Source organism: Tasmannia lanceolata, unplaced genomic scaffold, assembly GCF_043159265.1.
Source record: "Tasmannia lanceolata isolate RefF3 unplaced genomic scaffold, GAP_Taslan_0.1 ptg000018l, whole genome shotgun sequence".
In the NCBI taxonomy this organism is placed as follows: domain Eukaryota; kingdom Viridiplantae; phylum Streptophyta; class Magnoliopsida; order Canellales; family Winteraceae; genus Tasmannia; species Tasmannia lanceolata.
In genome coordinates this window covers 51,330,128-51,356,374 of record NW_027518695.1, presented here as the reverse complement: position 1 = coordinate 51,356,374, position 26,247 = coordinate 51,330,128, and the positions used below count along the sequence as shown (strand labels likewise).

At 39.5% G+C, this 26,247-nt stretch overlaps 1 protein-coding gene across 1 annotated transcript; it reads left to right on the top strand.

Annotated features, from left to right (window-relative positions):
- The first annotated feature begins 18,451 nt into the window (after positions 1-18,451).
- On the top strand, positions 18,452-19,311 carry LOC143850412 (uncharacterized). Its single transcript, XM_077359667.1, has 2 exons — positions 18,452-18,790; positions 18,901-19,311. The coding sequence occupies exons 1-2, from the start codon at positions 18,452-18,454 to the stop codon at positions 19,309-19,311; spliced, it is 750 nt and encodes a 249-aa protein (XP_077215782.1).
- Positions 19,312-26,247: the final 6,936 nt, after the last annotated feature.

Below are 26,247 nucleotides of genomic sequence, written 5' to 3'. Positions count from 1 at the left end.
GTGATTAAAAAGTGGCACTTAATAGAATTAGTGCATTGGACAGAGAAGCACAGGTGAAGCGTGACATCCCCCCCCCCCCCCCCTCCTCTCTCTTCTCTCTCTCTCTCTCTCTCTCTCTCTCTCTCACACACACACACACCTTCTACTTAAATTCGAAATAACAACTAACCAAGCAGCTTTTTTTAGTTAGTTCTTGCAAGAGTAAAAGATGTGGGTGAAGAGTTTTATTCCAGTACCAGGATTCATGGTCTAGGAATTGAATCAGACCATGAAGGTCATAAGGTTGTTACTATGTGACTTTTGCCAGCGATTTCAGTCATTGCACTTGAGTATTTTTTATGAAATCGAGATATGAATTGTATTTTGTTTTTACAATTTCTAAAAGATGATTGTATTCAGTTTGACATGTTTGTTCTGATAATGGGGGCAAGTACATGTATGGGGGGCAAAGGCATCATATCTCACTGAGCAAAGTACCCTAAACAAAATGGTGTGGAGTGAAAGAACAAGCATCTTATTGAAGTTGCCCACGTCTTATGTTTTCCATGGGGGTACCAAAAACATCTTGTTTCGAACAGTTTGATAGCCTTGTACCTTAGAAATCATATGCCCTTGAGAGTTCTCAGTTTCAAGTCCCCTACTCACTCCTTCGTCCTAATCGTTTGTTATTATTCGTTCCACCTAAATTCTTTGGGACTGTATACTATATGTCCCCATCTATCATACAGAATTTGCAAGTTTAATCCAAAGGCCTTGAAATGTATATTCCTTGGGTATCCTTCCTCACAAAAGGGTACAAGTGTTATAACCTGGCTACCCAATGCCGAATTGTATCGATGGATGTGAACTTCGAATCAATTATACTCTTCTCTAGTGAAAGAAACCCTCTTTACAGGGAATAAAAATGAAAAGAATGTTCCTCTGGTAAAAATGAAGAGACCCTTCTTCGAGACAGTTCCATTATTCTATGTCACTAGGATCTACAAGTCTCACCTAGTGAAGGTTTATTGTTTGGCTGATTTTTAGGGATTCAAACGATTTAGAAGGGCATCCTTACATAAGCTTAAAACATCAAACATAATGGTTGCATCCTTTTTTTTCTACGATAGTTTGAAGTTTACTTTTACTAAAATGCATGCTCAGCATGAATCACAGGAAGGAGAGAGAGAGAGAGAGAGAGAGAGAGAGAGAGAGAGAGAGAGAGAGAGATTTACTTCACCTTGAATACCATAGCCACAAATAGAATTTTCAGGCTACTGATAGCTTAAAAAAAGTGAAAACAAAACCCCTGACCAAAACAAAACAACAAATGGCATTGAAATCCACCTAATCTATGACTTACCCAAATTCAATTGTCTCCTCGTTTTCAATCAATATTCAGCAAGCACTTTGGCCACATCTTTCAAACTGCACCCCCAAGATCTCATCCCTGTACAGTTCATATGTGCATAAATCTAGTGAATAGGCACTGTATGGTGTGGAACATTGAAACCATACTTACAATGGAATGAAAAGTAAACCCAAAAATATAAACAGAGCAAACATAAAATGCTATTTACCACTCAAAACTAAAAAGAACAGAACAATCCAAGTCTCTCAATCCTTACCCACATTAATCCCACAAGTAAGAAGAACAAAAAACAGGCAACTGAGAAGTGTATTAAAAATAGCCATAGCCTAGCAATACAATGTTTTATCGTAAAAACAGCCCTCCGTCCACACACGGTCCACGTATTAGAGGAGGGACATAAACGAATCTTCAAGACTAAAGGCCTTTCTATCAAGATCTCAATGGTTTACGGATGGAAATAGGCAGAGAGAGAGAGAGTATGGCTCTGTTTCTTTACTCTCTTTTTGCGCTCATTCCTGCAAAAAAATGTCTTAAAATCTCAATTTCTCTCTTTACTCTCTCTGAGTAAAGAATTGGAAAACCAGCAAAACCCCAAAGAAAAACGGGAGAGTTCAAGTCTTGGAAATCTATTTGAAAAATTGCCTTCAACAAATTTACATTCAACAAACGATGATAATTTGGTAAGTTATAGGCTAGAAGAAACCGATCCAATTAAATATTGGACAAATTTGCGGGCGCTGGTCTAGAAAGCAAAGCAATGGGCATTAAAAGAAGGAAAAATATACATTAACCATAAAAAGAAGGAGAAATATAAATAGGAAGCTCAATAGAGAGAGCAACCCAGACTAAACATCAAACACTAATCACAAATAATCATTGGATAAATAAAGTATCGGTCTCTTGGGTCTTTTTGCTTGCCATTAAGAAACCATCTTCAACTCAAATAGTAACTCTGCATAGTGAATCAGCCGACAAATCAAAATCAGGGGAAAAATCATAAAAAAAGGATTAAGAGCGAATCAGCCGACAAATCAAAATCAGGGGAAAAAATCATAAAAAAAGGGATTGAGAGCAAGAGCCAGAGTTCAGCTTTGAAACCATAAAAAAAGTGATTGAGATCAAGAGAGAATACATAGGACTGTGAAATGGGTGTGTTTATCACCCATGTTCTGGTCGTTCTTGCGCAGCCGGTTTTCTGGCTGCCATAAAATGAAAGAAAGATGGACATAGTAATTGGGAATAGATATCAAATGGAAGAAAGATTAAGAAGTTACCTTTCTGTGATGTTCTTCAAACCTGAAATACTAAAGAAATGCTATCTTCTCCTAGAAAAATTCTTGGAATATTAATAGAAAGAAAAAGGAACATTTCTATCTCTGTTTGATGAAGAAAACGAAATTGAAAACCAAAATCAGAGTCTTAAATAAATACCTCAAATAGCTAGGGTTTCAAACCATCCAGACAGGCTGATGACCGACGATTCGTAGATAGCAGAGATTACGTAAAACTCTTTAACAGGAGGGATATAAGAGAGGCTTCTGCTGGATCGTCACAAAAGATCAAAAATGAAGATTCTACTTTGATGTTGTAGATAAACAGAGACAAAAACAGATCTACCGAAATAAAAAGAACGAACTTAAAGAAACAAACTAAAGATGGGCAAGAAGATAGGAGTAAATCCCTTAATTCTAGCTTACTTAGAATTCTTAGGGAAAGTGGGAACGTTAGCGTCGAAAGTTGTGGAGAGAAATAATTATAGGCTTTTGGAAAACGAAAAGAGAGAATAGAAGGTGGGGACGCTGAGATGGGGATACCAACCGAAATCGAGAGAGAGAGAGAGAGAGAGAGAGAGAGAGAGACTCGTGAGAAAATATCCAAAATCTCGGGCCGAGATTTTAGGCCTATCGCCGTGCAATATTTGTTTCGACTCTATTTTCTCTCACTCTCTACATGTGAAGGCGAATGGGAGGCTGACACGTAAGGCAAGGGAAAATGAAAAAAATAAGCAAAAACCAAAAAAATATATGCGAGGACGCAGGGGAGGCTGACACGTAGGCATGAACAGTAACTTGACCTTTCCTCGTTATTTTAATAGATTTCCTCATTATTATATATATATACATATATATAAATATATAAACACACACACACACACTAGGGATCCCAACTTCGTATATATATTCTAGGGATCCCACATTCTATCTTCCTTATACGTGTCTCTCTTCCTCGCTTCTATATTAAAGGAAACGGAGAGAAACCATTCCTCGCTTCTATATTAAAGGAAACAGAGAGAAACCAGATCCGATCTCTGCACCAAGGACCAGATCTGAAACCCACTCTGTCTCGAATAAGGCTTCCTTGCAGGGTAATTCTCTCTCTCTCTCTCTCTCTCTTTAATGTTTCTCAATACATGTTTGTGGCCCACTTATTTGGGTTTTTATTGTGTATATTTAGGAATTTTGGTCATTTCATATAACTCGGGAAGTCGTTCTCCTTAGGTTGCAGGTCCTCTTCCTCTCCTTTCCTCTGTTTAGTTATTTTTATCTTCTTTCCCCCTCATTTTGCACAACTTTTCTCGGTTTGGTTTGCTTTCCTTTTTCTTCTTCTTTTTTTCCCAGGTTGCCAGAGTATTGGTCCCGTTGCCAATGGAAATTAGAAGGTGAAGAACACAAACATTACTCCATGTAGCCCTTTGCTCTTGCCAATCTGCTCTATTCAAACTAATTCATGTTGATTCTCTTAGCCTTCATCCCAAAGTCCTATTTTCAGATCGAACTACCTCCATATATAGTAACAGAGAAATGAAATGGAAAACCAAACGTCCTGGTAGGCTCTCGGATCAGGGCCCAACGGCTGGCGACTCTGCTAGGGAGTTCTTGAAACATTGCCTAACTCTGTTAAAAATGCCATTATTATTAATTTTGAAGAAATTTGGACCAAAATCAAGTTAAATGGGAACTTATCGTTAGAATACCAGGGGGCCCAAAATAAGTGCGTAAATAAAACAAGGGCTTACACACCACTTGCATCCCTGCATATATATTCCTGTTTTGTGGTTATTTCTGCTGTGGTTTGTTGTGGATGTGACATCAGATGACCTATTCATGATACTATGAGTAGGAGCCGTGAGGGCTATACCCGCCTTCTAGCGCTACCGCACAAGTTGTATACTCAACAATTGGACACTTCGTGCGTAAAACGGACATAGTTCGTATGCTGGGCGACAGTCACGGCATACAAGTAACTATGCACCCGGCCAAGTGGACCTCAGCCTTACCCCCTTTAGATATTGCATTGTTACTTTGTTTGCATATAAGGACGAACATGTGTTACTTACACATGTGAAACCTAGAGTTAGGAACCTTGTCTCATTTATAGACTAGGGTAGCTTACCTCGTGTGGCTACAACACGGTCTTAGTACACTCATTAGTCTGTCATGAGTCAAGACTTCCCTGAGTCCGTTAGATTAGACTAGGGATGGTGCCCCTGGTCAGGTTATATATATATATATATATATATATATATATATATATATATATATATATATATATATATATATATATTTATTTATTGATTATTAGATTAGGGCCTACTTATTTAGTGAGGTCCCCTTATCTAATCCAAATCAATTATATCATGTCATCTTTTTGGTCTAGACCTGGTCAGTGGTTTCTACGTGCCACCCTCATGGCCATGGTTTATCTTTTAATCCGTGATGGTAAATTTGATCTATATATTTGATTAGACTAGGACCTACTCATTTGGTGAGGTCTCCTGGTCTAACCTTATCTGTGATATCAGTCCATCCTTCAGATTTAGACCTGGTCAGTAGTTTCTACTTTCTACTCTTATGACCATGGTCTATCTCTTGAATCCATTGATGATAATTTCTACACCCATATTCCTTGATTATTAGATTAGAACCTACTTTTTAGTAGGGATTCCTTGTCTAAGTTGATTAGATATATTTGTCCATCATTCTGATTTTAGATCTGGTCCATGACCTTACTTTGTTATTTTTATGACCTTGGTCTATCATCTGAGCCATTGATTATCAATTTGATCCATGTTCGCTTATCATCTACCTTTTTACCCTTGGATCATCTCGAAATCAAAGATGAAAAATCCGATCTTACTTGTATCCTTTGAGTACATGATTTATTACAAATATCATTCTTCTGTATCTTCATATTTAGGGTTGACATTATTCTCATCATATTTACCTTCCTTGATTATCAGGTGATCCATCATGTCTAATGCGAATTTGAAAAAATGGAAGGATGATGAAAGAGGGTACTGCCTTGTAGAAAACCGTGCCGGTCATAACCTTGATGCATTTCAAAGTCTACCCTACATCAAAATAGACTGGAATTTCCTCAAAGCAGCTGTTGAATTTTGGCAACCCGATCTTCACGTCTTCCGTTTTGGCAAGCAAGAAATGTGTCCGATCTTTGAGGATTGGTGTCATTTATTGTCCTATGACTGTAAAGGTCCTCCTGTCAAGCTCGAATCTAAGTTGGGTTACCACACTAGTTTTAAGAAATTGTTTCCCACTTCACCTAAGGCTGTTGAGTTCTTCTTAAATGAAAAGGGTTTATCAGTTCCTCAATTGGTCACAATTTTTTCAAATTTGGGGAAATACACTCGCGAACACCAAACCAGTCGCATTCATGCCTTAGTCCTTTGTGTTTATGCTAGGTGGCTCCTTTCTCACCAAACTGACAATACTTCCCCTTCGCTCTTAGATTTTGTTGACCAAATTTCCCGAGGAAGTAATCAAGTACCAACTATCCTCGCGGAAACCTTTAATGGATTGGATGACATTGCCAATAAGGTCTGTACTTCTTTCAAGGGTTCTCCAGCCCTTCTATATGTTTGGCTTTGTTTAAAACTCTGAATCTTTAAACCTCCAACTCATAAAGATCCTGTTTTATCCAAGCGTAAGTCATGGGAGCATAAAACTTTCAATTTCACCAAAGCAGATGGGTTAATTGGTTAAGCTCCCTTCAGGCTGACCAAATCACTTGGAGGTTCTTCCTCGGTCATTGGGGTCTAATTCAAACCCGAGATAGTAGGTGTATTCAATTCCTCGGTCTGGACAAGACTTCCTTCTATATCCCGGATCGAATTTTTCTTCAGTATGAAGGACTCCAGACCGAATGTCCAAATGGGGGCCTTCAAACTGAATTTTATCTCTCTACACCAGTCCGTCCTCTCGAAAAATCCAATCGTCCTATTGCCAAAAGTATCTGTGAAGACTGGGACCATAAATCTGAAGTAACCTTGGTTTCATTGCGAGACAAGACTCCTAGAGGAAGCATTGGAGGAGCAGTACCTGGGGGAGGAGTACGTGCAGGAGTATCCCCAGGTTATTATCAATGGCTACTGGAGGATATTGAAGGTCGTAAACAGAAGAAGGCGAGACTAGAAGAAATGGAGGATTGAGAGTCTCATCTATCATATGTCATAAACATCTTGATATTCAGAGTTTCATTGTTTTGACATAATATCTTTTCATTTTATCAGTTTTTATCTTTGTAATCAGATCAAATATTATCAATGAAGTGTGTTTGCGTTTCCTTTATCTCTATTTTGATCAGAATATTTTATCTCACTTATCATTCATCTAATCTAATGTGTTTACTTCCATTTTAGGATTCTGAAAGATAGCAACCATCGCTCCAGCAAAAGATAACCAATTCAAACCTACTTGGTCTAGACCCTCTTCGGTATCTAGACTTGTCCGTCATTTTGACTCTCATGTTACCTCAAGAGCATCTTTATCCCCTACACTTGAGTTAGCCAACTCATCCGAGTCTGACCTAATGGCTGATTCAGTCGATCCCATGATGGTCATACAAGAAATGTTGAGAAACATGTCTCGAGATATTTCGGGATTGAAAGATGAAATGGCCCAGATAAAATCCAAGACTCCTGACAAAGCCTCGACATCCAGAGGACCAATACCCCAGCAACCTCCTCGAGTTACATCCCCTGATATGAATAGACTTCATATTCCTCTTGTAGAAATTTATCTAGATGAAGACCAATATGCTGATGAGTATTGTGCTCCAAGACCAAGTAAAGAGAAAGAGTTATTCGATATGTGTGAGAAGATAGCCCGCGAAATTGAAAACATGAAATTCTAGGGGCCCAAAAGGGTTGATATCTCTGAGTTCTTTGTGACTCCTAGTGTCACTCTACCACCCAAGTTTAAGGCACCAGACTATGACAGGTACGATGGGACTGGGTGCCTGAGAAACCATGTCAGGTGGTTTATCACTTTATCCCAACAACACAGGTTGAGCCGTGAGCAAATGGCCTAGCTATTTCCCATGTCTCTCATAGGAATAGCTAAGAAGTGGTTCTTGAGGTTAAAGCCCGAGGAAACTAGAACTTTGGATGATATATCGAACCGATTTGTCGAACAATTCTCTATGGAGGAAGGGATAGAAGTGACGAAAAGGGACTTGAAGCAGTTGAAGCAGGGTCCCCAAGAAACCTTCACATCATTTATCAGGCGATGAAGGCGTTAGCTCTAGCCCATTATTAGAGAGACCTACCCGGTCAGGGTAGTACCCTCTTTCCTTTTCTCCCCTTTTCTTTAGATAGAGAATGTGTAGTCCTTAGAGTTTTTTTTAGTCCTTTAGATACCCTTAAACCTTTGGTTCTCATTCATTGCATGGGCGATGAAGGCGTTAGCCCAAGCCCATCTTTTAGGATGACTTGCTTAAATCCTGTGTAGTATCCCTTTCTTTTTCTTCATTTTAGGAGACTTTTTAAGTCTTTCAGATATTCCTCCCCTTGTCATTGCAAGACAAGGGCGATGAAGGAGTTAGCCCAAGCCCATCTTTAGGGAACTTGCTCAATCCTAGTAGCACTCTCCTCTTTTATTTAGTAGGCTAGCCCAGTCTTTTAGACACCTATAGAAATTAGAGCCTTTTATCATTGCAAGGGCAATGAAAGAGTCATCTAGAGCCCCCACTAGGAGACATACTTTGTCTCGTTAGGCGGTTCTCCTTTGGAGAAAAGCCTTATCGTTCTTCTACTTGCATACCAATGGCCGACAATACTCGTTCCCAATCCAAGATCGATGAACAGTTTAAGCTCCACCAACAACAACAACTCAACGAGTTGCGCCTTCTTCAATCACAGCAGCATGAGGAGTTGGTCACGATGATCAAACAACTCCAAACCCGTCCTCCATCAACCTCTATGCAACGCTCCAATCCTGATGATCATTCATCAGGGAGCTCTGAAGAGGCACTTGTCCCTCTTAATCCACATTTCAGCAAATTCATCGTATGGATGTCCCAAAGTTTGATGGCACAAATCCGACAGGATGGGCATTTAAAATCGAACAATTCTTCGATTATTATAGCACTCCAGGGGATATGTGACTCCAGATTACCTCATTTCACTTGGAGGGGCCTGCGCTCGCCTGGTATCAATGGGCGAAATCCAATAGCCTTATTCATTCCTGGCGAGGATTTCTCGATGCGGCCCACTTACGATTCAGTCCATCATACCTCGTCTGTGGAAGACTATCAAACTCAATTTGAAGAGTTATCAAACAAGGTTAGTGGTCTTTCTGAAGCATTCCTTGTAAGTTTTTCATCTCTGGACTTAAACCTGACCTGCAAAGAGAATTACGCGTTTTACAACCAACTTCCCTTCTGCAAACGTTTTCTCTAGCCTTATGAACAAAAGTATGATGACTTATGCAAATCATGGAAGTCTGCTTGGTCTAAACCCACATATAGCCCAGGATTACTTCCGACACCATCAACTCCCCCACTAAAAGCTCTCCCTGCCCCTCCTTCAAAGTAATTACCAGTTCGCACTCGGTCACTCACCAAAGAGGAAATGAAAATTAAAAGAAAAAAGGGCATTTGCTATTTTTGTGACGAAAAATATTCTCCGGGCCATGATTGCCAGCGACGGCTATATCATTTAGCAGCTATGGAAGATGAACCAGATGTTCCGATGGATGATTACCCTCTTGATCCTGAACCACCTCCGCTCATAGATCAAACTCCAGAGCAACCAGCAGAAATCAGTTTTCATGCCATGGTTGGTCAACAAAACCCTAGTACAATTCGATTGACAGGGATCAATTCCAACACACCCAATCATGTCCTAATTGACAGTGGCTCAACTCATAATTTCATGAAGGAAAAAGTTGTTTCATCCCTTAACTGGCCCATTTCACCTACCCAACCCTTTAAAGTTCTTATTGGCAATGGTGAATACCTTTTGTGCAATAAGAAATGTCTCTCCGTTCCCTTACATTACAATCACACCCCTTTTTCATTGATTTGTTCGTTCTTCCAATTAAGGGTACTGATATTGTATTGGGGGTTCAATGGCTGGCAGAATTGGGACCCATTCTAACCGATTACAAGCTGTCCACAATGGAATTCAATTGGCAGAGCAAATCTGTTAAGCTAATGGGGGAAGCTAATTTGAATCCTTGTCCTTTAAAACTAGCACAATTAAAATGTTTATCCAAATCCAATTCCATTGCTACATGTTTTCAATTGATCTGTCTCGATGCTAATTCCCCAATTATGCCTCAAGAAGACACTGCCCAGCTATCATTTCCGATGGGATTACCACTGGAAATCACTTCTCTCTTGCACCAATGTAAACAGGTTTTCCAATCCCCTACTGGTTTACCCCTCCCTCGTCCAATGGATCATCACATCCATTTAATACCAGGATCCCAACCTGTAAATGTGCGACCATACTGTTAGTGATTTTGCATTTTCAAAATCATGTATATTACATGTTTTAGTGTTTTGGAAAATGTTTTATGAAAAGCGTTTGGGAAAAAGAAAATGTTTTCTTGGAAATATTTGCTTTTACAAAAGGATGTAGAAGTGTAGTTGAAAAGATAGTCCCGTACCGGATGAGAGAAAAGAAAGAGAAGGGCTTATAAAGCACTACCTTTTCTAACTCTTGTTGATTGCACATTGGGTTGAACCCATGGTTGGACCCGCGGGACGGTGCAACGCACCGTTCGCACACGCGCACGCGCGGCGTGGGCAATGGGCTATAGGGCGCATAGTGGCGCTTTATTGGCGCTTTTTTAGGCGCACTTTGCACTTTCACACTGAAAAGACACCAGATGGTCTATAAAAATGTGCAAACTTCAGTCATTTCATATAGAAAACGAATTGGCAATTCTGACAGACTTTACACTCTCTTCTACACTCCTACAAAATCCCCAAGTATTTCTATATACTGTTTTTCTTTTGTTTACTATTCTAGATACTGTTTTTCTGCAGAAACATTATCTAGAAATTTCTCTAAGGCTTGAAATTTCGGAAGGGCATTTCGGGTTTGATTCCGCTAGTGCTACGCGTCATCAAACATTAGTAGGGCTTCCCTACTAGGCTTCATTGTATCTTGGAGGCAATTCGCGGATCCCCTTTGCACACTACTAGTGGGGGCGAATCTTGTCTTAAGGAAAGTGATATCACGCCTTGAAGCAACAAGTTTCTGTTTTTATCAACAACAGTACCCTCAAAATTTACAACAATCTTAAGACAAGATTTTCTACTGTTGTTTCAATGGCACTTTATTCAGTTCGTCAAATGACCCAAGACTTTGTCAAACTCGAACGTTTCGACAAAGGAAATTTCAAGCGCTGGCAGAAGAAGTTGCACTTCATTTTGACATCACTCAAAGTGGTCCGGGTTCTCACTACTAGAAAGCCCGCAGCAAATGAAAATGAAACTTTGGCGGAGGCTCGTGCAAGGATGAAGTGGGAACAGGATGACTACATTTGCAAAAGGCACATCCTAAATGCTATGTCAGATACACTATTTGACATATATCAAGGCATGGGATTAGCAAGTGAAATCTGGAATGCACTTGAAGCCAAATACTTGGCGGAAGATGCCAGTAGCAAGAAATTCACTGTGAGTCAATTTTTAAATTTTAAAATAGTAGATGATAAGTCTGTTATTGATCAATTACATGAAATACAACATGTAATTAATCAAATTCATTTGCAAGGCATCCTTCTTGATGATTCCTTCATTGTCCCTTCAATTATTGACAAACTTCCACCAACTTGGAAAGACTTTAGAAAAAGTCTAAAACACAAGAAAGAGGATATGTCTATTGAAGACTTGGCTCAATGCCTCAGGATTGAGGAAGAGTCAAGAATCAGAGGCAAGAAAGAAAATGAAACTGTATCCTCTAAGATCCATTTGGTGGAAAATGTCAAGAATTCGAACCAACAAGGAAAAGGCAATTGGAAGAGAAACAAACACCCTGAAAAGCAGACTAATAAGAATAAGAAAAGAAAGGGTGCTTGTTTCAACTGTGGCAAACCAGGCCATTACAAGAGTGAGTGCCGACTTCTTAAGGATAAGAAGTCGGGTGCACCAACAGACAAAGAACAGTTTGTCGCCATGATTTCAGAGGCAAATATGCTTGAAGATGGCAATGATTGGTGGATTGACTCTGGTGCGACGATGCATGTCTGTAAAGACAGGAACCTGTTTTCAACTTATGAAACAGTTGAAGATGGAAGCGTGTTATACATGGGAAATTCGTCGACAGCAGAAGTCAAAGGGAAGGGCAAGGTGGAACTTGAGTTCACATCCGGCAAGCGACTCACTCTAACCGCTGTCTACCATGTACCAGAAGTTAGAAAGAACTTAGTGTCTGGAAGCATTCTCAACAAGAATGACTTCAAACTTGTATTTGAATCTGACAAGTTCATTCTTTCTAAGGGGGTACTTTTGTTGGGAAGGGATATATGTATGAAGGGATGTTCAAACTTAATATCAATAAAGTGAATGTCTTTGCTTATGTTTTGGATTCTTCTTTATCTTTATGGCATAATCGTTTAGGACATGTAAATACTAGGAAAATGAATGATATGGTTAAGTTAACCTTAATTCCTAAATATGAAAATGACTTAGTAGATAGATGTAAAACATGCATGCAAACCAAGATAATCACTAAGTCATTCCCTAAAGTAGATAGAACTTCTAACTTGTTAGATTTAATACATAGTGATGTATGTGACATACATAGTGTTCCCACAAAGGGAGGTAAAAAGTACTTTGTTACATTTATTGATGATTATTCTAAGTACTGTTATGTTTATCTACTTAGTCATAAAGATGAGGTTTTAGAAAAATTTAAGATTTATAAAACTGAAGTAGAAAACCAATGTATAACAAGCATTAAATGTCTCAAATCAGATAGAGGTGGTGAATATCACTTTCCTCATTTCTGTGAATCAGTAGGCATAGTCCATGAAACTTCTGCCCCTTATACACCACAACAAAATGGTGTAGCAGAAAGGAAGAATAGGACACTTACTGAAATGATTAATGCTATGCTTGTTAATTCTGATTTAAATAAAAGTTTTTGGGGTGAAGCCTTACTTACAGCTTGTCACATTTTGAATAGGGTACCAAGTAAGAAATCTAATATAACCCCTTATGAATTGTGGAAGAAAAGGAAACCAAACTTAAGTTACCTTAAAGTTTGGGGTTGTAGATCTATAGTTAAAGTCCATAAACCTAAGTTAAGAAAATTAGGTGAAAAGGGTATTGAGTGTATCTTTTTGGGATATGCTAGTCACAGTAAGGCCTATAGGTTCTTAGTTATAGAACCTAATGATTTCATAGATGTCAATACCATAATTGAGTCTAAAGATGCCATTTTCTATGAAAATAGGTTCACTTCAATTCCTAAAGAAATTGAACCTATAACTTCTGTAGATCATCCTTTAAAATCACAAACAGAAGTTGGTGAACCTAGTGTACAACCTAGTAAAATAAGAAGAAGTTCAAGAGATAGAAGGGATAGGAGTTTTGGCCCTGACTTTGTAACCTACCTGGTAGAAGGGACAAGAGAAAAACTCCAAGGTTCTGTCTTTTTAAACTTAAGCATAGAAAATGACCCTCAAACCTATGGAGAAGCCATAAAGTCACAAGATGCTGCTTTTTGGAAAGAAGCAATTAATGACGAAATGGATTCTATCATGGGTAATAAAACTTGGATTTTGGTTGATCTACCACCTGGGTCTAAACCTATAGGATGTAAATGGATCTTCAAGAAGAAGATCAAAGTAGATGGGACCATAGAAAAGTTTAAGGCAAGGTTAGTTGCCAAAGGGTTTACTCAAAAACCCGGTATTGATTACTTTGACACATATGCACCGGTTGCTAGGATATCTACCATTAGAGTGTTGATTGTCCTTGCTTCCATATACAAACTTCACATTCACCAGATGGATGTTAAAACCGCATTCTTAAATGGTGAACTTGATGAAGAAGTGTATATGGAACAACCTGAGGGATTTATTTTGCCAGGCCAAGAGCATAAAGTATGTAAGCTTATCAAATCTTTGTATGGGCTTAAGCAAGCCCCTAAACAATGGCATGAAAGATTTGATAAAGTCTTAGTGTCAAATGGTTATAAGATACATGAGTCAGATAAATGTATATACAGTAAATTTAAGGGTGGCAAAGGTGTTGTTATTTGTTTATATGTTGATGACATGTTAATTTTTAGTACCGATATTGAAAGCATTCAAAGTACTAAATCATATCTTTCTCAAAACTTTGATATGAAAGATATGGGTGAAGCTGATGTGATTTTGGGTATTAGAATCATAAGACAGGATAATAGTCTTATTCTAACACAATCACATTATATTGAAAAAGTTCTCAAAAAGTTTAACCATTTTGAATGTTCACCCATTTCAACACCTTTTGACCCAAATATAAAGTTGTATCTTAATACTAGCAGGACTATCTCTCAACTAGGGTATGCTAGTGTAATTGGTAGTCTTATGTATGCTATGACTTGTACTAGGCCAGACATAGCATATGCTGTAGGTAAACTTAGTAGGTTTACCAGTAATCCTAGTTTTTCTCATTGGAATGCAGTCTATAGAGTTTTAAAATATTTAAAGAAAACTATAGACTATGGTTTATGTTATAGTGGGTATCCAACTGTAATAGAAGGATACTCTGATGCTAGTTGGATAACTGAGCGTATAGACCATTTATCAACCAGTGGGTGGATTTTTACCCTTGGTGGGGGAGCAGTCTCCTGGGCCTCTAAGAAACAGACATGCATAACAACTTCAACTATGGAAGCAGAGTTTATAGCTCTGGCAGCATGCTGTAAAGAGGCGGAATGGCTTCGGAATTTGTTTTTGGAAATTCCGTTATGGTCTAAACCAATGCCATCGATTTATGTCCATTGTGATAGTCAGGCCACACTATCAAGGGCATATAATCATGTTTATAATGGTAAGTCCTGACATATAGGACTTAGACATAGTGCTATAAGAGAGTTACTTACTAATGGAGTAGTAACTATTGATTTTGTGAGATCGAGCCAAAACTTGGCCGATCCATTCACTAAAGCTCTTGCAAGAGATCTGGTGTGTAAAACATCATTAGGGATGGGGTTAAAGCCATTAACCAATAGTCACCAATGATGGAACATCAACTCAACACTTGAATAAACATCAAGTCTTGAGTTCAATGAGTCCAAGTACATCATATGGAGTGATTGCAAGCACTATAATCTGTATTATTTGCCATCCCAAGGTAAAATGCTTGGTACCTGTAATGTTTAAAAGGAGAAGGCTGAGTATTTAAACTCTTAATAGGCTTATAACATAGTGTTGGAGTGTTTTAGTTACAGGGGCACTCTTGATAAGCCTACCTATGTGAGTGTGGAAGTGGTGCCGCTTCCTATGAGACCTGGCTAGTCTCTAGAGCGCTCATGAAACCAAGATATAGACACAAGGCCAGTACATGTGTCGGTTTTAGAAATTGCCCAAAGAGGTGAAATCTTGTGTGTGAGACGTATCCGGTTAACCAAATAGAATAGCTAGTTCAAAGATACGTCTACTATGCAATTCTGGTTAACTTTGATATGTCCTCACTAAGTGAAGGTTCAAATCGAGAGATACCTTCATCTATGCATAAGATTTCCAAGTTTGATGAGAAAATTTTCTTTGATTTTGAAAATGGTGGGGGATTGTTAGTGATTTTGCATTTTTAAAATCATGTATATTACATGTTTTAGTGTTTTGGAAAATGTTTTATCAAAAGCGTTTGGGAAAAAGAAAATGTTTTCTTGGAAATATTTGCTTTTACAAAAGGATGTAGAAGTGTAGTTGAAAAGATAGTCCCGTACCGGATGAGAGAAAAGAAAGAGAAGGGCTTATAAAGCACTACCTTTTCTAACTCTTGTTGATTGCACATTGGGTTGAACCCATGGTTGGATCCGCGGGACGGTGCGTACCGTTCGCACACGCGCACGCGCGGCGTGGGCAATGGGCTATAGGGCGCATAGTGGCGTTTTTTTAGGCGCACTTTGCACTTCGCACGTACGCAACGTCGCGAGGAGCGATTGGAGCCTTTAATTTTTCCAGATTTGATCTGCACCGTTGGATCAAGATGAAGGTGGACCGGTCAGATGGGTGGGTCAAATGGTTCGCATGCCCATCAAGCCGAATGGTTCAGTTGGGTTGGGCTTCGGTTCGGGCCCATGACTCCAACGATCAAAGGGTGTGATCAAATGGGTTGTGTCCCTTCCCCCAAGGGGGTGCGATCCACACCATAGATGGTTGATCTAACGATGACTGGGTTGGAGAGAGGTTTTACTCAAACCGACAGTCACCTCTAGAATCGATCAGGACCATTCAATATCAATGGGTGCGATCTAACGGTCAGATTTCAAACATTCTGGAAAGGTGCCCTGTAGAGGTGTTTTCACACTGAAAAGACACCAGATGGTCTATAAAAATGTGCAAACTTCAGTCATTTCATATAGAAAACGAATTGGCAATTCTGACAGACTTTACACTCTCTTTTACACTCCTACAAAATCCCCAAGTATTTCTATATACTGTTTTTCTTTTGTTTACTGTTCTAGATACTGTTTTTCTGCAGAAACATTATCTAGAAATTTCTCTAAGGCTTGAAATTTCGGAAGGGCATTTCGGGTTTGATTCCGCTAGTGCTACGCGTCATCAAACATTAGTAGGGCTTCCCTACTAGGCTTCATTGTATCTTGGAGGCAATTCGCGGATCCCCTTTGCACAGTACTAGTGGAGGCGAATCTTGTCTTAAGGAAAGTGATATCACGCCTTGAAGCAACAAGTTTCTGTTTTTATCAACAACAGTACCCTCAAAATTTACAACACATACCAGATACCCTCACTTTCAGAAATCCGAAATCCGAAATCAAACGATTGATTCAGGAGATGTTAACTGAAGGAATTATTGTCCCCAGTCACAGTCCCTACTCCTCCCCTGTACTTCTTGTGAAGAAAAAAGACCAAACCTTATGTGTCGATTATAGAGCTCTCAACGCCATTACGATCAAAGATCGATTTCCAATTCCCACCATCGATGAACTGATGGACGAATTACATGGGGCAGTACTCTTTTCCAAACTGGACCTCCGTTTAGGTTATCACCAAATTCGAATGTTATCACCAAATTCGAATGAAAGCAGAGGATTGTGCTAAAACAGCATTTCGCACCCATGAGGTTAGTTATGCCGTTTGGGTTATCAAACGCACCATCCACCTTCCAGAGCACAATGAACATGGTCTTTAAACCATTTTTAAGAAGGTTTGTCATCGTTTTCTCCGACGATATTTTGGTTTACAGTCACTCTTTGCAGGACCATATTCAGCATCTAACCTCTGTTTTGCAATGTTTATTATCTAATCATCTTTTCGCTATGCTAAGCAAATGTCAATTCTGCCAATCTACAATCGATTACTTGGGCCACATTGTTTCTAGCAAAACGGTGCAACCAGACCCAGAGAAGATTAAGGCAATGCAACAATGGCCAACACCTACAACACTGAAGCAGCTGCGAGGTTTCTTGGGTCTTACAGGGTATTACAGATGCTTTGTCCAACATTACGCCACCATTGCCTCTTCCCGTACAAGCTTATTAAAAAAAGATGCATTCCTTTGGTCCAAGGAGGCAGATTAAGCCTTTCAACAGCTCAAGCTATTGATGACTCAGCTCCCTGTTCTGGCACTTCCAGATTTTTCACAACCATTCACACTGGAGACTGACGCCTCCAGCATCGCCATAGGAGCAGTACTTATGCAGAATAAACATCCATTCACTTATTTTAGCAAAAAGATGTCCCCTACGATGGCACTAGCATCAGCTTATGTTAAGGAGCTCTTCGCAATTACAGTGGCAGTGAAAAAATGGCGTCAATATTTACTCGGGCGAGAATTCACCATTCATACTGATCATAGAAGCCTGAAAAACTTAATGGCCCAGGTCATACAAACCCCCCAACAACAGTATCTTTGCAAACTGTTAGGCTACAACTACACCATTGTTTATAAGGCCGGAAAGGATAACCAAGCTGCTGATGCATTGTCCCGAATCGATGATACAAATTTGGCGCCCAGCAATTTTCAAATGGCAGTTTCTACTCCCATTTTCAATATTTCAAGTGACCTCCACCTTGAAAACACTACCAACCCTGAATTGTTGGCACTGCACGAACAACTACGCCATGGATTAGCGGCTCCTAAATTCACAACCAGAAATGGGCTTCTATTCCACAAGAATCGACTCTTCCTCAGTTCGGATTCCCCATTACGAAACATTGTGCTCCATGAATTTCACAGTACGCCACAAGCAGGTCATCCTGGTGTTCTTCGTACCATTAAAAAGGTGTCTGCTAGTTTCTTCTGGCCTAAGATGAGAGATGATGTTCACCAATTTGTTCGCAACTGCCTTGTTTGTCAACCATCAAAATATTTTACTTCACCCCCTCTAGGATTGTTACAACCACTGCCAGTACCTGATCGCATATGGGACGATATTGCTATGGATTTCATTACAGGGCTACCATCCTCAAATGGAATCACAACCATAATGGTAGTCGTTGATCGGTTATCAAAATATTCACACTGGGTGCCCTACCAACAAGCTTCAATGCTACAAAAGTTGCCAAATTGTTCAATGAGATTGTCGTCAAACTCCATGGTTTACCCAAGTCCATCGTCTCCAACAAAGACCCAATTTTTACCAGTAAGTTCTGGTCTGAATTCTTTAAAATGAGTGGCACATCCCTGAACCTTTCTTCGGCTTATCATCCTCAATCAGATGGGCAATCCGATGTACTTAGCCGTTGTATCGAGCAATACTTGCGAGCATTCTCCCACGACAATCCAAAGATTTGGCATTCCTTACTTGTTTGGGCAGAATATTCCTATAATACCTCTTTCCAAAGTGCAATACAAATGACGCCATTCGAAGCAGTCTATGGTATACCTCCACCCTCTCTGCCAGCTTACATCCCAGGTTCTTCAGCAATTGAAGCAGTAGATACTGAATTAAGCCAAAGAGATGCAATTTCAGCAATTGAAGCAGTAGATACTCAATATTTTAGCTCAGTAAACATTTTTTTGGTCCTTACCAAATCTTAGCAAGAGGGGGTCAAGTTGCATACAAGTTGAAATTGCCAGCAGACAGCAAAATTCATCCCGTATTTCATATTTCTCAGCTTAAACCATTCCATGGGACCATCCCAGAATTGGTTTGTACCCTGCCTCCTCAAAGTTTGAATAATCAACCACTCATTTCTCCTCTCGCAATCTTGGGACAACGAACGGTTTTTCAACAAGGCAAACTTGTCACTCAGGTATTGGTTCAATGGCAAGGTCTGCTACCAGAAGACACTTCATGGGAAAATCTACTGACCATAAAATCAGATTTTCCTCACTTATGCCTTGAGGACAAGGCAAGTTTTCCAAGGGTGGGCAATGATAGCAACCAGGTGACTCAGGTATCACTACCAGATCAGCTTGAAGACATGGAAGAAGTGCAAGAATCACACGGTGAAGCAGAGAAGGGCAACAATAGGCAAAGGCAGAGGAATAAACCACGTTGGCTCGAGGATTACTTATCAGAGTAATGCCAAACAGGGGATAACACATAGTTTACTACTTTCCAAATTATGTTAGTCTATCTTTTAGCAGTAATAGTAAAAGAGAATATTGGTTTGTTAGGATTGATTGCCACGTGGGCAATCCGTTAGGAAGACAAGACTTATAAAATGATGTAAAAGGGAACCAATGAGGGTATGAAAAAGATTTATTCTCCTCCTTTTTTTCTGTTCTTCTTCTTCTACTCTCTTTCTCTGCAACTTTTCTCTGAACGAATTCTCTGAACATTCAAGGATTCGTATCACGAATCCAGCAGCAACTTTTCTCGAGAGTTTGAGTTTGCAGCTACTTGCATAGCTCTCTGGGTATTAGTGTCCTGAAGCTGAAGACTTCTCAAACGGGTCTGAAGAGAGGAGAGAATAAGTCTGAGGAGAGCAGTTTTATGAGTAGGGATTTTGACATGGCATCTAGAATTTCGCCCCATCCAGATATGGTATATAGATGCACAAAAGCATAGTCTCATAGCAGTTGATGATTGGCCATTTCCCTTGAAGTTGTCTCTAAGCCAACGTTCTTCATCCATGAGAGATCTGTGAGGTCCTCTTCTGAAAGTGAATCACCAGAGGATTGATCGTCATATCCAAGCTGAATATGAGCAAGTGAAAAAAAGATGGTTCACTGATTCATCACTAGACTTACAAAGCATACATTCAGCTTTTCGAGCTGAACCAAAGAACCATAATCTGTCTCGGGTACTAAGCTTATCAAGAATAGCTTGCCAAGAAGTGAAGGAGTGACGGGGGATACTACCAGGAAACCAGATAGATCGAAGCCAAGGCGGTTTGGGTTGGGGAGGTTTCAGAGATCTCCACGCACTCTTAAAAGAGAAACTTCCATTTGGGTTGGGCATCCAAATGGGTCTATCATCAGCACAGGGGATAATCAAAGCAGAGCTAAGACTATTCTTGATATCTGAGTAGCCTGCATGGTTGAGGATAGAGTCCCAGGAGCCAAAGGATAACAGATGGTCAATGGTTGTAGACAAAGGAATATTGGTTAAGGAGTGGTCTATAGAATTCTGATCGATAAGAGGGCCTCCAGGGTGCTAAGGGTGAAGCCGGAAGTTAAGGTTTCTTCCAGTGCCGACAATGTAGCAAATATTCTGTTTGACATGATCTCTGACCTTGAGGATATTACGGAAAGCCCAAGAAGGTTTTCGAGGCATTTTCATGCTCCAAATATCTTTGCCTCTAATGTACTTCCATGCTATCCATTCAGTCCAAGGAGTTTTCATGTTGTTGATAATTTGCCAGAAGAGCTTGATCATAGCAGCTTTGCTTATATCACCTAGACGACGAATGCCAATGCCTCCCTCTTTTTTGGGCTTACAGATGGTTTCCCAGCAGACAAGATGGAACATTTTCTTTTGCTCATTTCCTGCCCAAATGAAATCTTGAAAAAGCCTTTCCAAGGTATTGATGATGCTCTCAGGGATGGAAAAGGAAGAGGAAGAAAAAATATGAAAGGCATTCAGAACAGATTTAACCAATTCTATTCTGCCAGCCCTGGAGAGGTGTCTGGAGGACCAGGAGGACCTCCTTTTCCGAACTTTACTGACAAGAGAGATACAATGGTTTTGACGGATTCTTGAGGTAAAGAGGGGCAATCCCAGGTAACGAATAGGAAGGGATCCCTCCTTCATATTAAGGATGTTTCTGATAATGCTAATCTGGGAAGGGTGGGTGCATGAGAAGAAAATCTCAGACTTCTGGAGGTTAACATCCAGACCAGAGCAAAGTTTAAAAACCGACAGACAGTTTTGAATTCCTTTAGCTGAAGCAGGGTATGCATCAACGAAAAGCATAACATCATCGGCAAACAACAGATGATTTATGGAACAAGGGCCTTGGTTAAAAGGGGAATGAATCTCTCCATTTCTATCAGCATTGAGAAGGATGAGAGATAGCATCTCCATTACAATAGTGAAGAGGAGGGGAGATAAAGGGTCTCCTTGCCTGAGACCATTAGTGGATTTAAAATAACCTTCTGGGGAACCATTGAGCAGAACTGAGAAAGAAGGGGTGAGAATGCACTGGGCAATCCAATTACACCAAACTTCATTGAATCCCTGATTTTTCATGAAATACAGAAGGGAGTGCAGGTTTACGCTATCAAAGGCTTTTCTGATATCTAGCTTTATGCACATGATGGGTTGGGAGACAGAGAAAAACACGGCATGCGGATTTTTATTGCAACTATCTACATGAGGAGGGCAGTCTTGCTTTTATCAGCAAAACACACAGGGTTCTTCAAAAAGGGTAAGAAAAAGACCCTATTGCCTTTTCTGACACCAACAGAGTCCAGATAGAGTACACCTCAATGATTCTCTTTGCAACTTCCCTTTTTCAATATTTTAATATTTCTTCTTGGGAAAATCGGCTTGCACTTAATACATATTGCGTCCCCCATTATTATATGAGACAGCCGGCAAATTGAAGGAACGACATGCATTTTAACATTTTTAGTTTTAAAGTAGAACGTTGCCGTTATTCAACGTAGTAGAACGGAAACGTTCCCGAGACGATGGCGGATTGAAGGAAAAAAATAGTAGAACGGCAACGATGGCCAATTGAAAAAAAATAGTGAAAAAGACGCTACCGATATGTTAAATAACGTTGTTGCTCTACTATTGTTTCACTCTGGGAGCAAATGGGCAACATTGTCATTATATGTCGCCGTTATTTAAATGCATGACGTTCCTGAAAAAAAAAAGGAACGTCATGCAATTTAACATTGTCGTTCTACTATTTTTTTCCTTCAAATGGGCCCACTAATGGAAACCCAAAATCCAAAACAACGTTTTCTAATTACCCTCTTATAACTCCTGATCAACCCTTCGCTGATTAAGGGAGTCTATCCGTTCCTTAAAATAAAATACCGCCAACGTCTTTTCCACCAGCTCCGGGTTGAATACGGTAGTCCATCGGTCCCTACATACAGACCCACTAACAAGAATTCTAGATCCAATACCGGCACCATTTTTTTATTTGACTCGCTTTAACGCCTAATTGACCCGTTGTTTATTAAGGTGGTCGATCCCTTCTTGGTCTTCAATATAAGGACGGCAGCGTAATTCACTAGTCGACCAGCCTCGTAAGTCGTTTGACCCCAACTATTAAATAACTTGAACCCAATCAAAGAGAATGACTGAGGTGTATTATCTTTCACAAAATCCGAGGAGGTATGATGGTGTCGGAAAGGGCAATAGGGGGTCTTTCTTCCTCCACTTGTTGAAGAACCGGGTGTGTTTTGGGTGTGTTTTGCTGATAAGAGCAAAACTGCCCTCCTCGTGTAGATAGTTGCAACAAGTATGCATGCCTTGTTTTTCTCCCACATAGGCTCACTTTCCAACAGATTGTCATTATTAATGAGGGGGATGGTCTCCGATGCAACAGACCTTCCGAGAAATGCCTTTTGCGATGGACCCTAGCAAATCCCATCTTCATATTTTGTTTTAATAGCAAAAAGATTAGGGAAATGATAAATGCACCCCTTTTCATCACATGGGACAGTGGGACACCCAACTGTAGTGTACGTCGCAATCAGATCCGTTGAATCCTTCTGATTTTATGATAATGTTTGTTGTCCTAATTTTGCCATGATTTTATGATAATGTTTGTTGTCCTAATTTTGTACATAAATTTGATATTTTTATATATTTTAGACATTTTTTCAGTTCTTTTCCTGATCTGAATTCAAAATTAACCAAAAAAAAAAAAAACTACAATATCCCGAGAAATTCTGGAGGTAAATATTTGTAATTATAATAAGAAGGCACTAGTTACCTAAGCACCTCTTAGGTTACCTCCAAAACTTTATGTTCATATATTCTTGTATGCAAATGGTTTTGAAGTTATAAGTGACTATTTGCAAATAATGGATATTATAGTTTAGAAATGATATTTGCTAATGGCTTCCGAAGAGGCCTTAATGACCCATTTGCAGATAAGATCGTTCTTATTTGGAAATAAGGAAGGCATCCGAAGAGGCCCTAAGATACCGTGAGGTGATAGAGACACACAACACATACCTATACAATTGTCTATAGACAATGAAATTGCATGCATTTATACAGAAGTGTCTTTGGTGGACTAAACATTTCGTACATACATGTATGAATATAGCGCGTCCCATCTGGGTGAATACTGACCTCCCATATGCATTGGTGGCTCTCTTCCTGACCCTAACATACCATAGCCGGCCACAAATCAATAAGAAACACCATAAGGAAATAAATTAGCATATATGTGAAGCAATAGGAAGGGAAATCCTCGAATTAAAAAAAACAACAGAATAAACACATAAATGGAACTAAGAAAGCTTGCAAATCAATCTTTGCACAACAGTTATTCTAAGTGTTGCCCGCATTGAAAACACATAAAAATATTTTTAGTAAAACTGTCAAGAAGATTGGCCAAAATTATATATGTAAACTGGGGGTGTGGTTTGAAGAGTGACAGTCAAAAGGGCAGCAATTGTTATCCAAAGCCTTGAATGGGAGAACCGTTCAGCATACTCAGTAAGAAGAGCTTACATGGCAACTACAACAAGAAAGACAAATCCAAGATGATACGTCTGTCGATGTTAATATGCGTTTGCCGGATTCACCAATCTTAGTATTTGAACCTCTTGCAAAGGTTTACTATTTATTCAAAAATGCGCGAGCAGAAGTCTACAGACCTAATGAAGCAAAAGACCCGAGTGTCTTTCTGCCTACGCTGACACATTATACGGAATACTTCGAAAGCACACATGGTGATCACTGATCACAGTCCTTCTAACCAATGACATGACTGCCCAAAAGCATCTTGTGCATTGGAAATACTTAGTCCGTTGGAAGGGTTGATCCTTTGCAGATTATGCGAGGATCAAAACTGAAAAAATTCTTACTTGTCATGCCAATCATTATATTCGATGAGGTTGGATCATTTCATGAAGGGGAGTATGACGGCAACCATCTTAGGGCGCATATTTTAATTTTTAAGTGATTTGTAGGTGTCTTTTAAGTTCTGTTGCCATCATAAGGCGCATATTTTAATTTTTAAGTGATTTGTAGGAGTCTTTTAATAAATTCATTAAGTCATAGTAGGGGTACCTTCCTACTAATATCACTTGGTTTCTTTGAGTTATGAGTATTTTAAATAGGCCCCACACATGTATTACGGGAATTGTAAGTAGGGAGGGAGATTTTAAGTCATTAGAGGGTCTTTTAATCCGAAAGTGTTGGGTTTTCATTTTCGGGTTTTAGAACTTTCTAGTTTTTCTTTTCTTTTCATATATACTCTCTCTTTTGGATAGTATTGCCTCATAACACTTTTCTTTAATAATGAATGATGATTGAACAAAGATTTTGAAAGATTCTTATCTTGTGTGGATATGATATCTACTCCTTGCCAGGGTGTGATGCCTTTATCTTCTCTAAGGAGTGATGCCTAAAAGCCCCTAGGTGCGATATGCGTTGGGTTTTGGTTACAGATTCCAACCTTAGATAACTATCTATCTCTTTCATGTTTCTTTTTCCCATAAACTACCCTCCCGGGAACCCCAAACCTCCATTAATCTCACATAAAACCTCTCTTGCATTATTTTCCACCTATCTTTTATACAAAAACCCTAAAATACCCAATATAAAAAATTTCCCTACCTTTGAAATATCATTCAAATCCATTCATATCCTACGCCCTTGTTGTTTTGTCCCAAAACTAATTTTACAAATTCCCGGCATACATCTACAGCTTCCCAATATATGCCTGCGCCCCTCCAAACCTACCCTAAATCTAGTAGAAATATTTTTCCAATTTAAATCCTGCATCAAAGCGAATGTTAGTCCTTCCTCCAATCCTCCTCCATCATAATGTCAACAAGGTTTTGTCAAATTTTCCTTTGATTGATTAGATTCAATAAGAACAGAAAAGATAATAATGAAGAACACGAGAATGCCCTCCATTCAAAAAAACACTAGAATACCCCAAGGCAAGCCTAACAAATTTTTTTAGGAAGGAGCAGAAAAGATAATAATGAAGAACACGAGAACGCCCTCCATTAAAAAAAACACTAGAACACCCTAAGGCAAGCCTAACAAAAAATTTTAGGGAGGCATTGAAGTTAGGTCTCACGACTTGTCTCATATCCTTTATGCCATTAATGTTAGCCAGATAAGATAAACTGCCCCATATAGTTTACACAAAAATAAAGGACAAAAAAGTAATATCGAATGAACAAGGGCCGAAACAAATTAAGCCTCTGACTGAGATGGTCAGCTAGAAAGAAGAAACAACAACTTGCTCGGAATTGCAAGAGGATAGTGGGGACTAACAACAAAAGTGTCCAAAGAGACACCACTTCCATCAAGAGAATCCACCTTCGAATCAGTGGTCTAATATGCGTACTGAAAAGAACTTGTATACTCCCCAAAAGTGATCAGAATCCTCAAGATAATGTAGCTAGTCTCCAAGAAAGCCATGTCCATGATAGACGCAACGAACTCAACCACTAGAGACTCCAGGGCATTAGGGTCAATGAGGAGGATGCTATTCTTGAGTGCAAGCACTTCTGCCTCATTTGAATCCTTCACCCCGACATATTGATGACAAAACCTTCAATTAAATCCGCACTCCTAACTTTATCCACCACTCAACTTAAAGATTTAGCCCGGTTTAAAGCAAAAATGGAGAAAGAGGATCACTATGTGATGCAGTTCATCCTACCAAAAGAGTTGAAAGAAAAGGAGGAAGAGGAGAGGGAGCTAAGTCAGCATTCAAAAAAAGGAGAGGCAGTCGAGTCCCACGAAATAGGCCCCACATTCCCTTGGGTGGTATTTAGTTATTTTTTAGGTAGAGGGCACAAGGAATCGTGTCCATTCATTGTTGTATTTAATCCTTTACTACTAAAAGGGAAAATCCCTG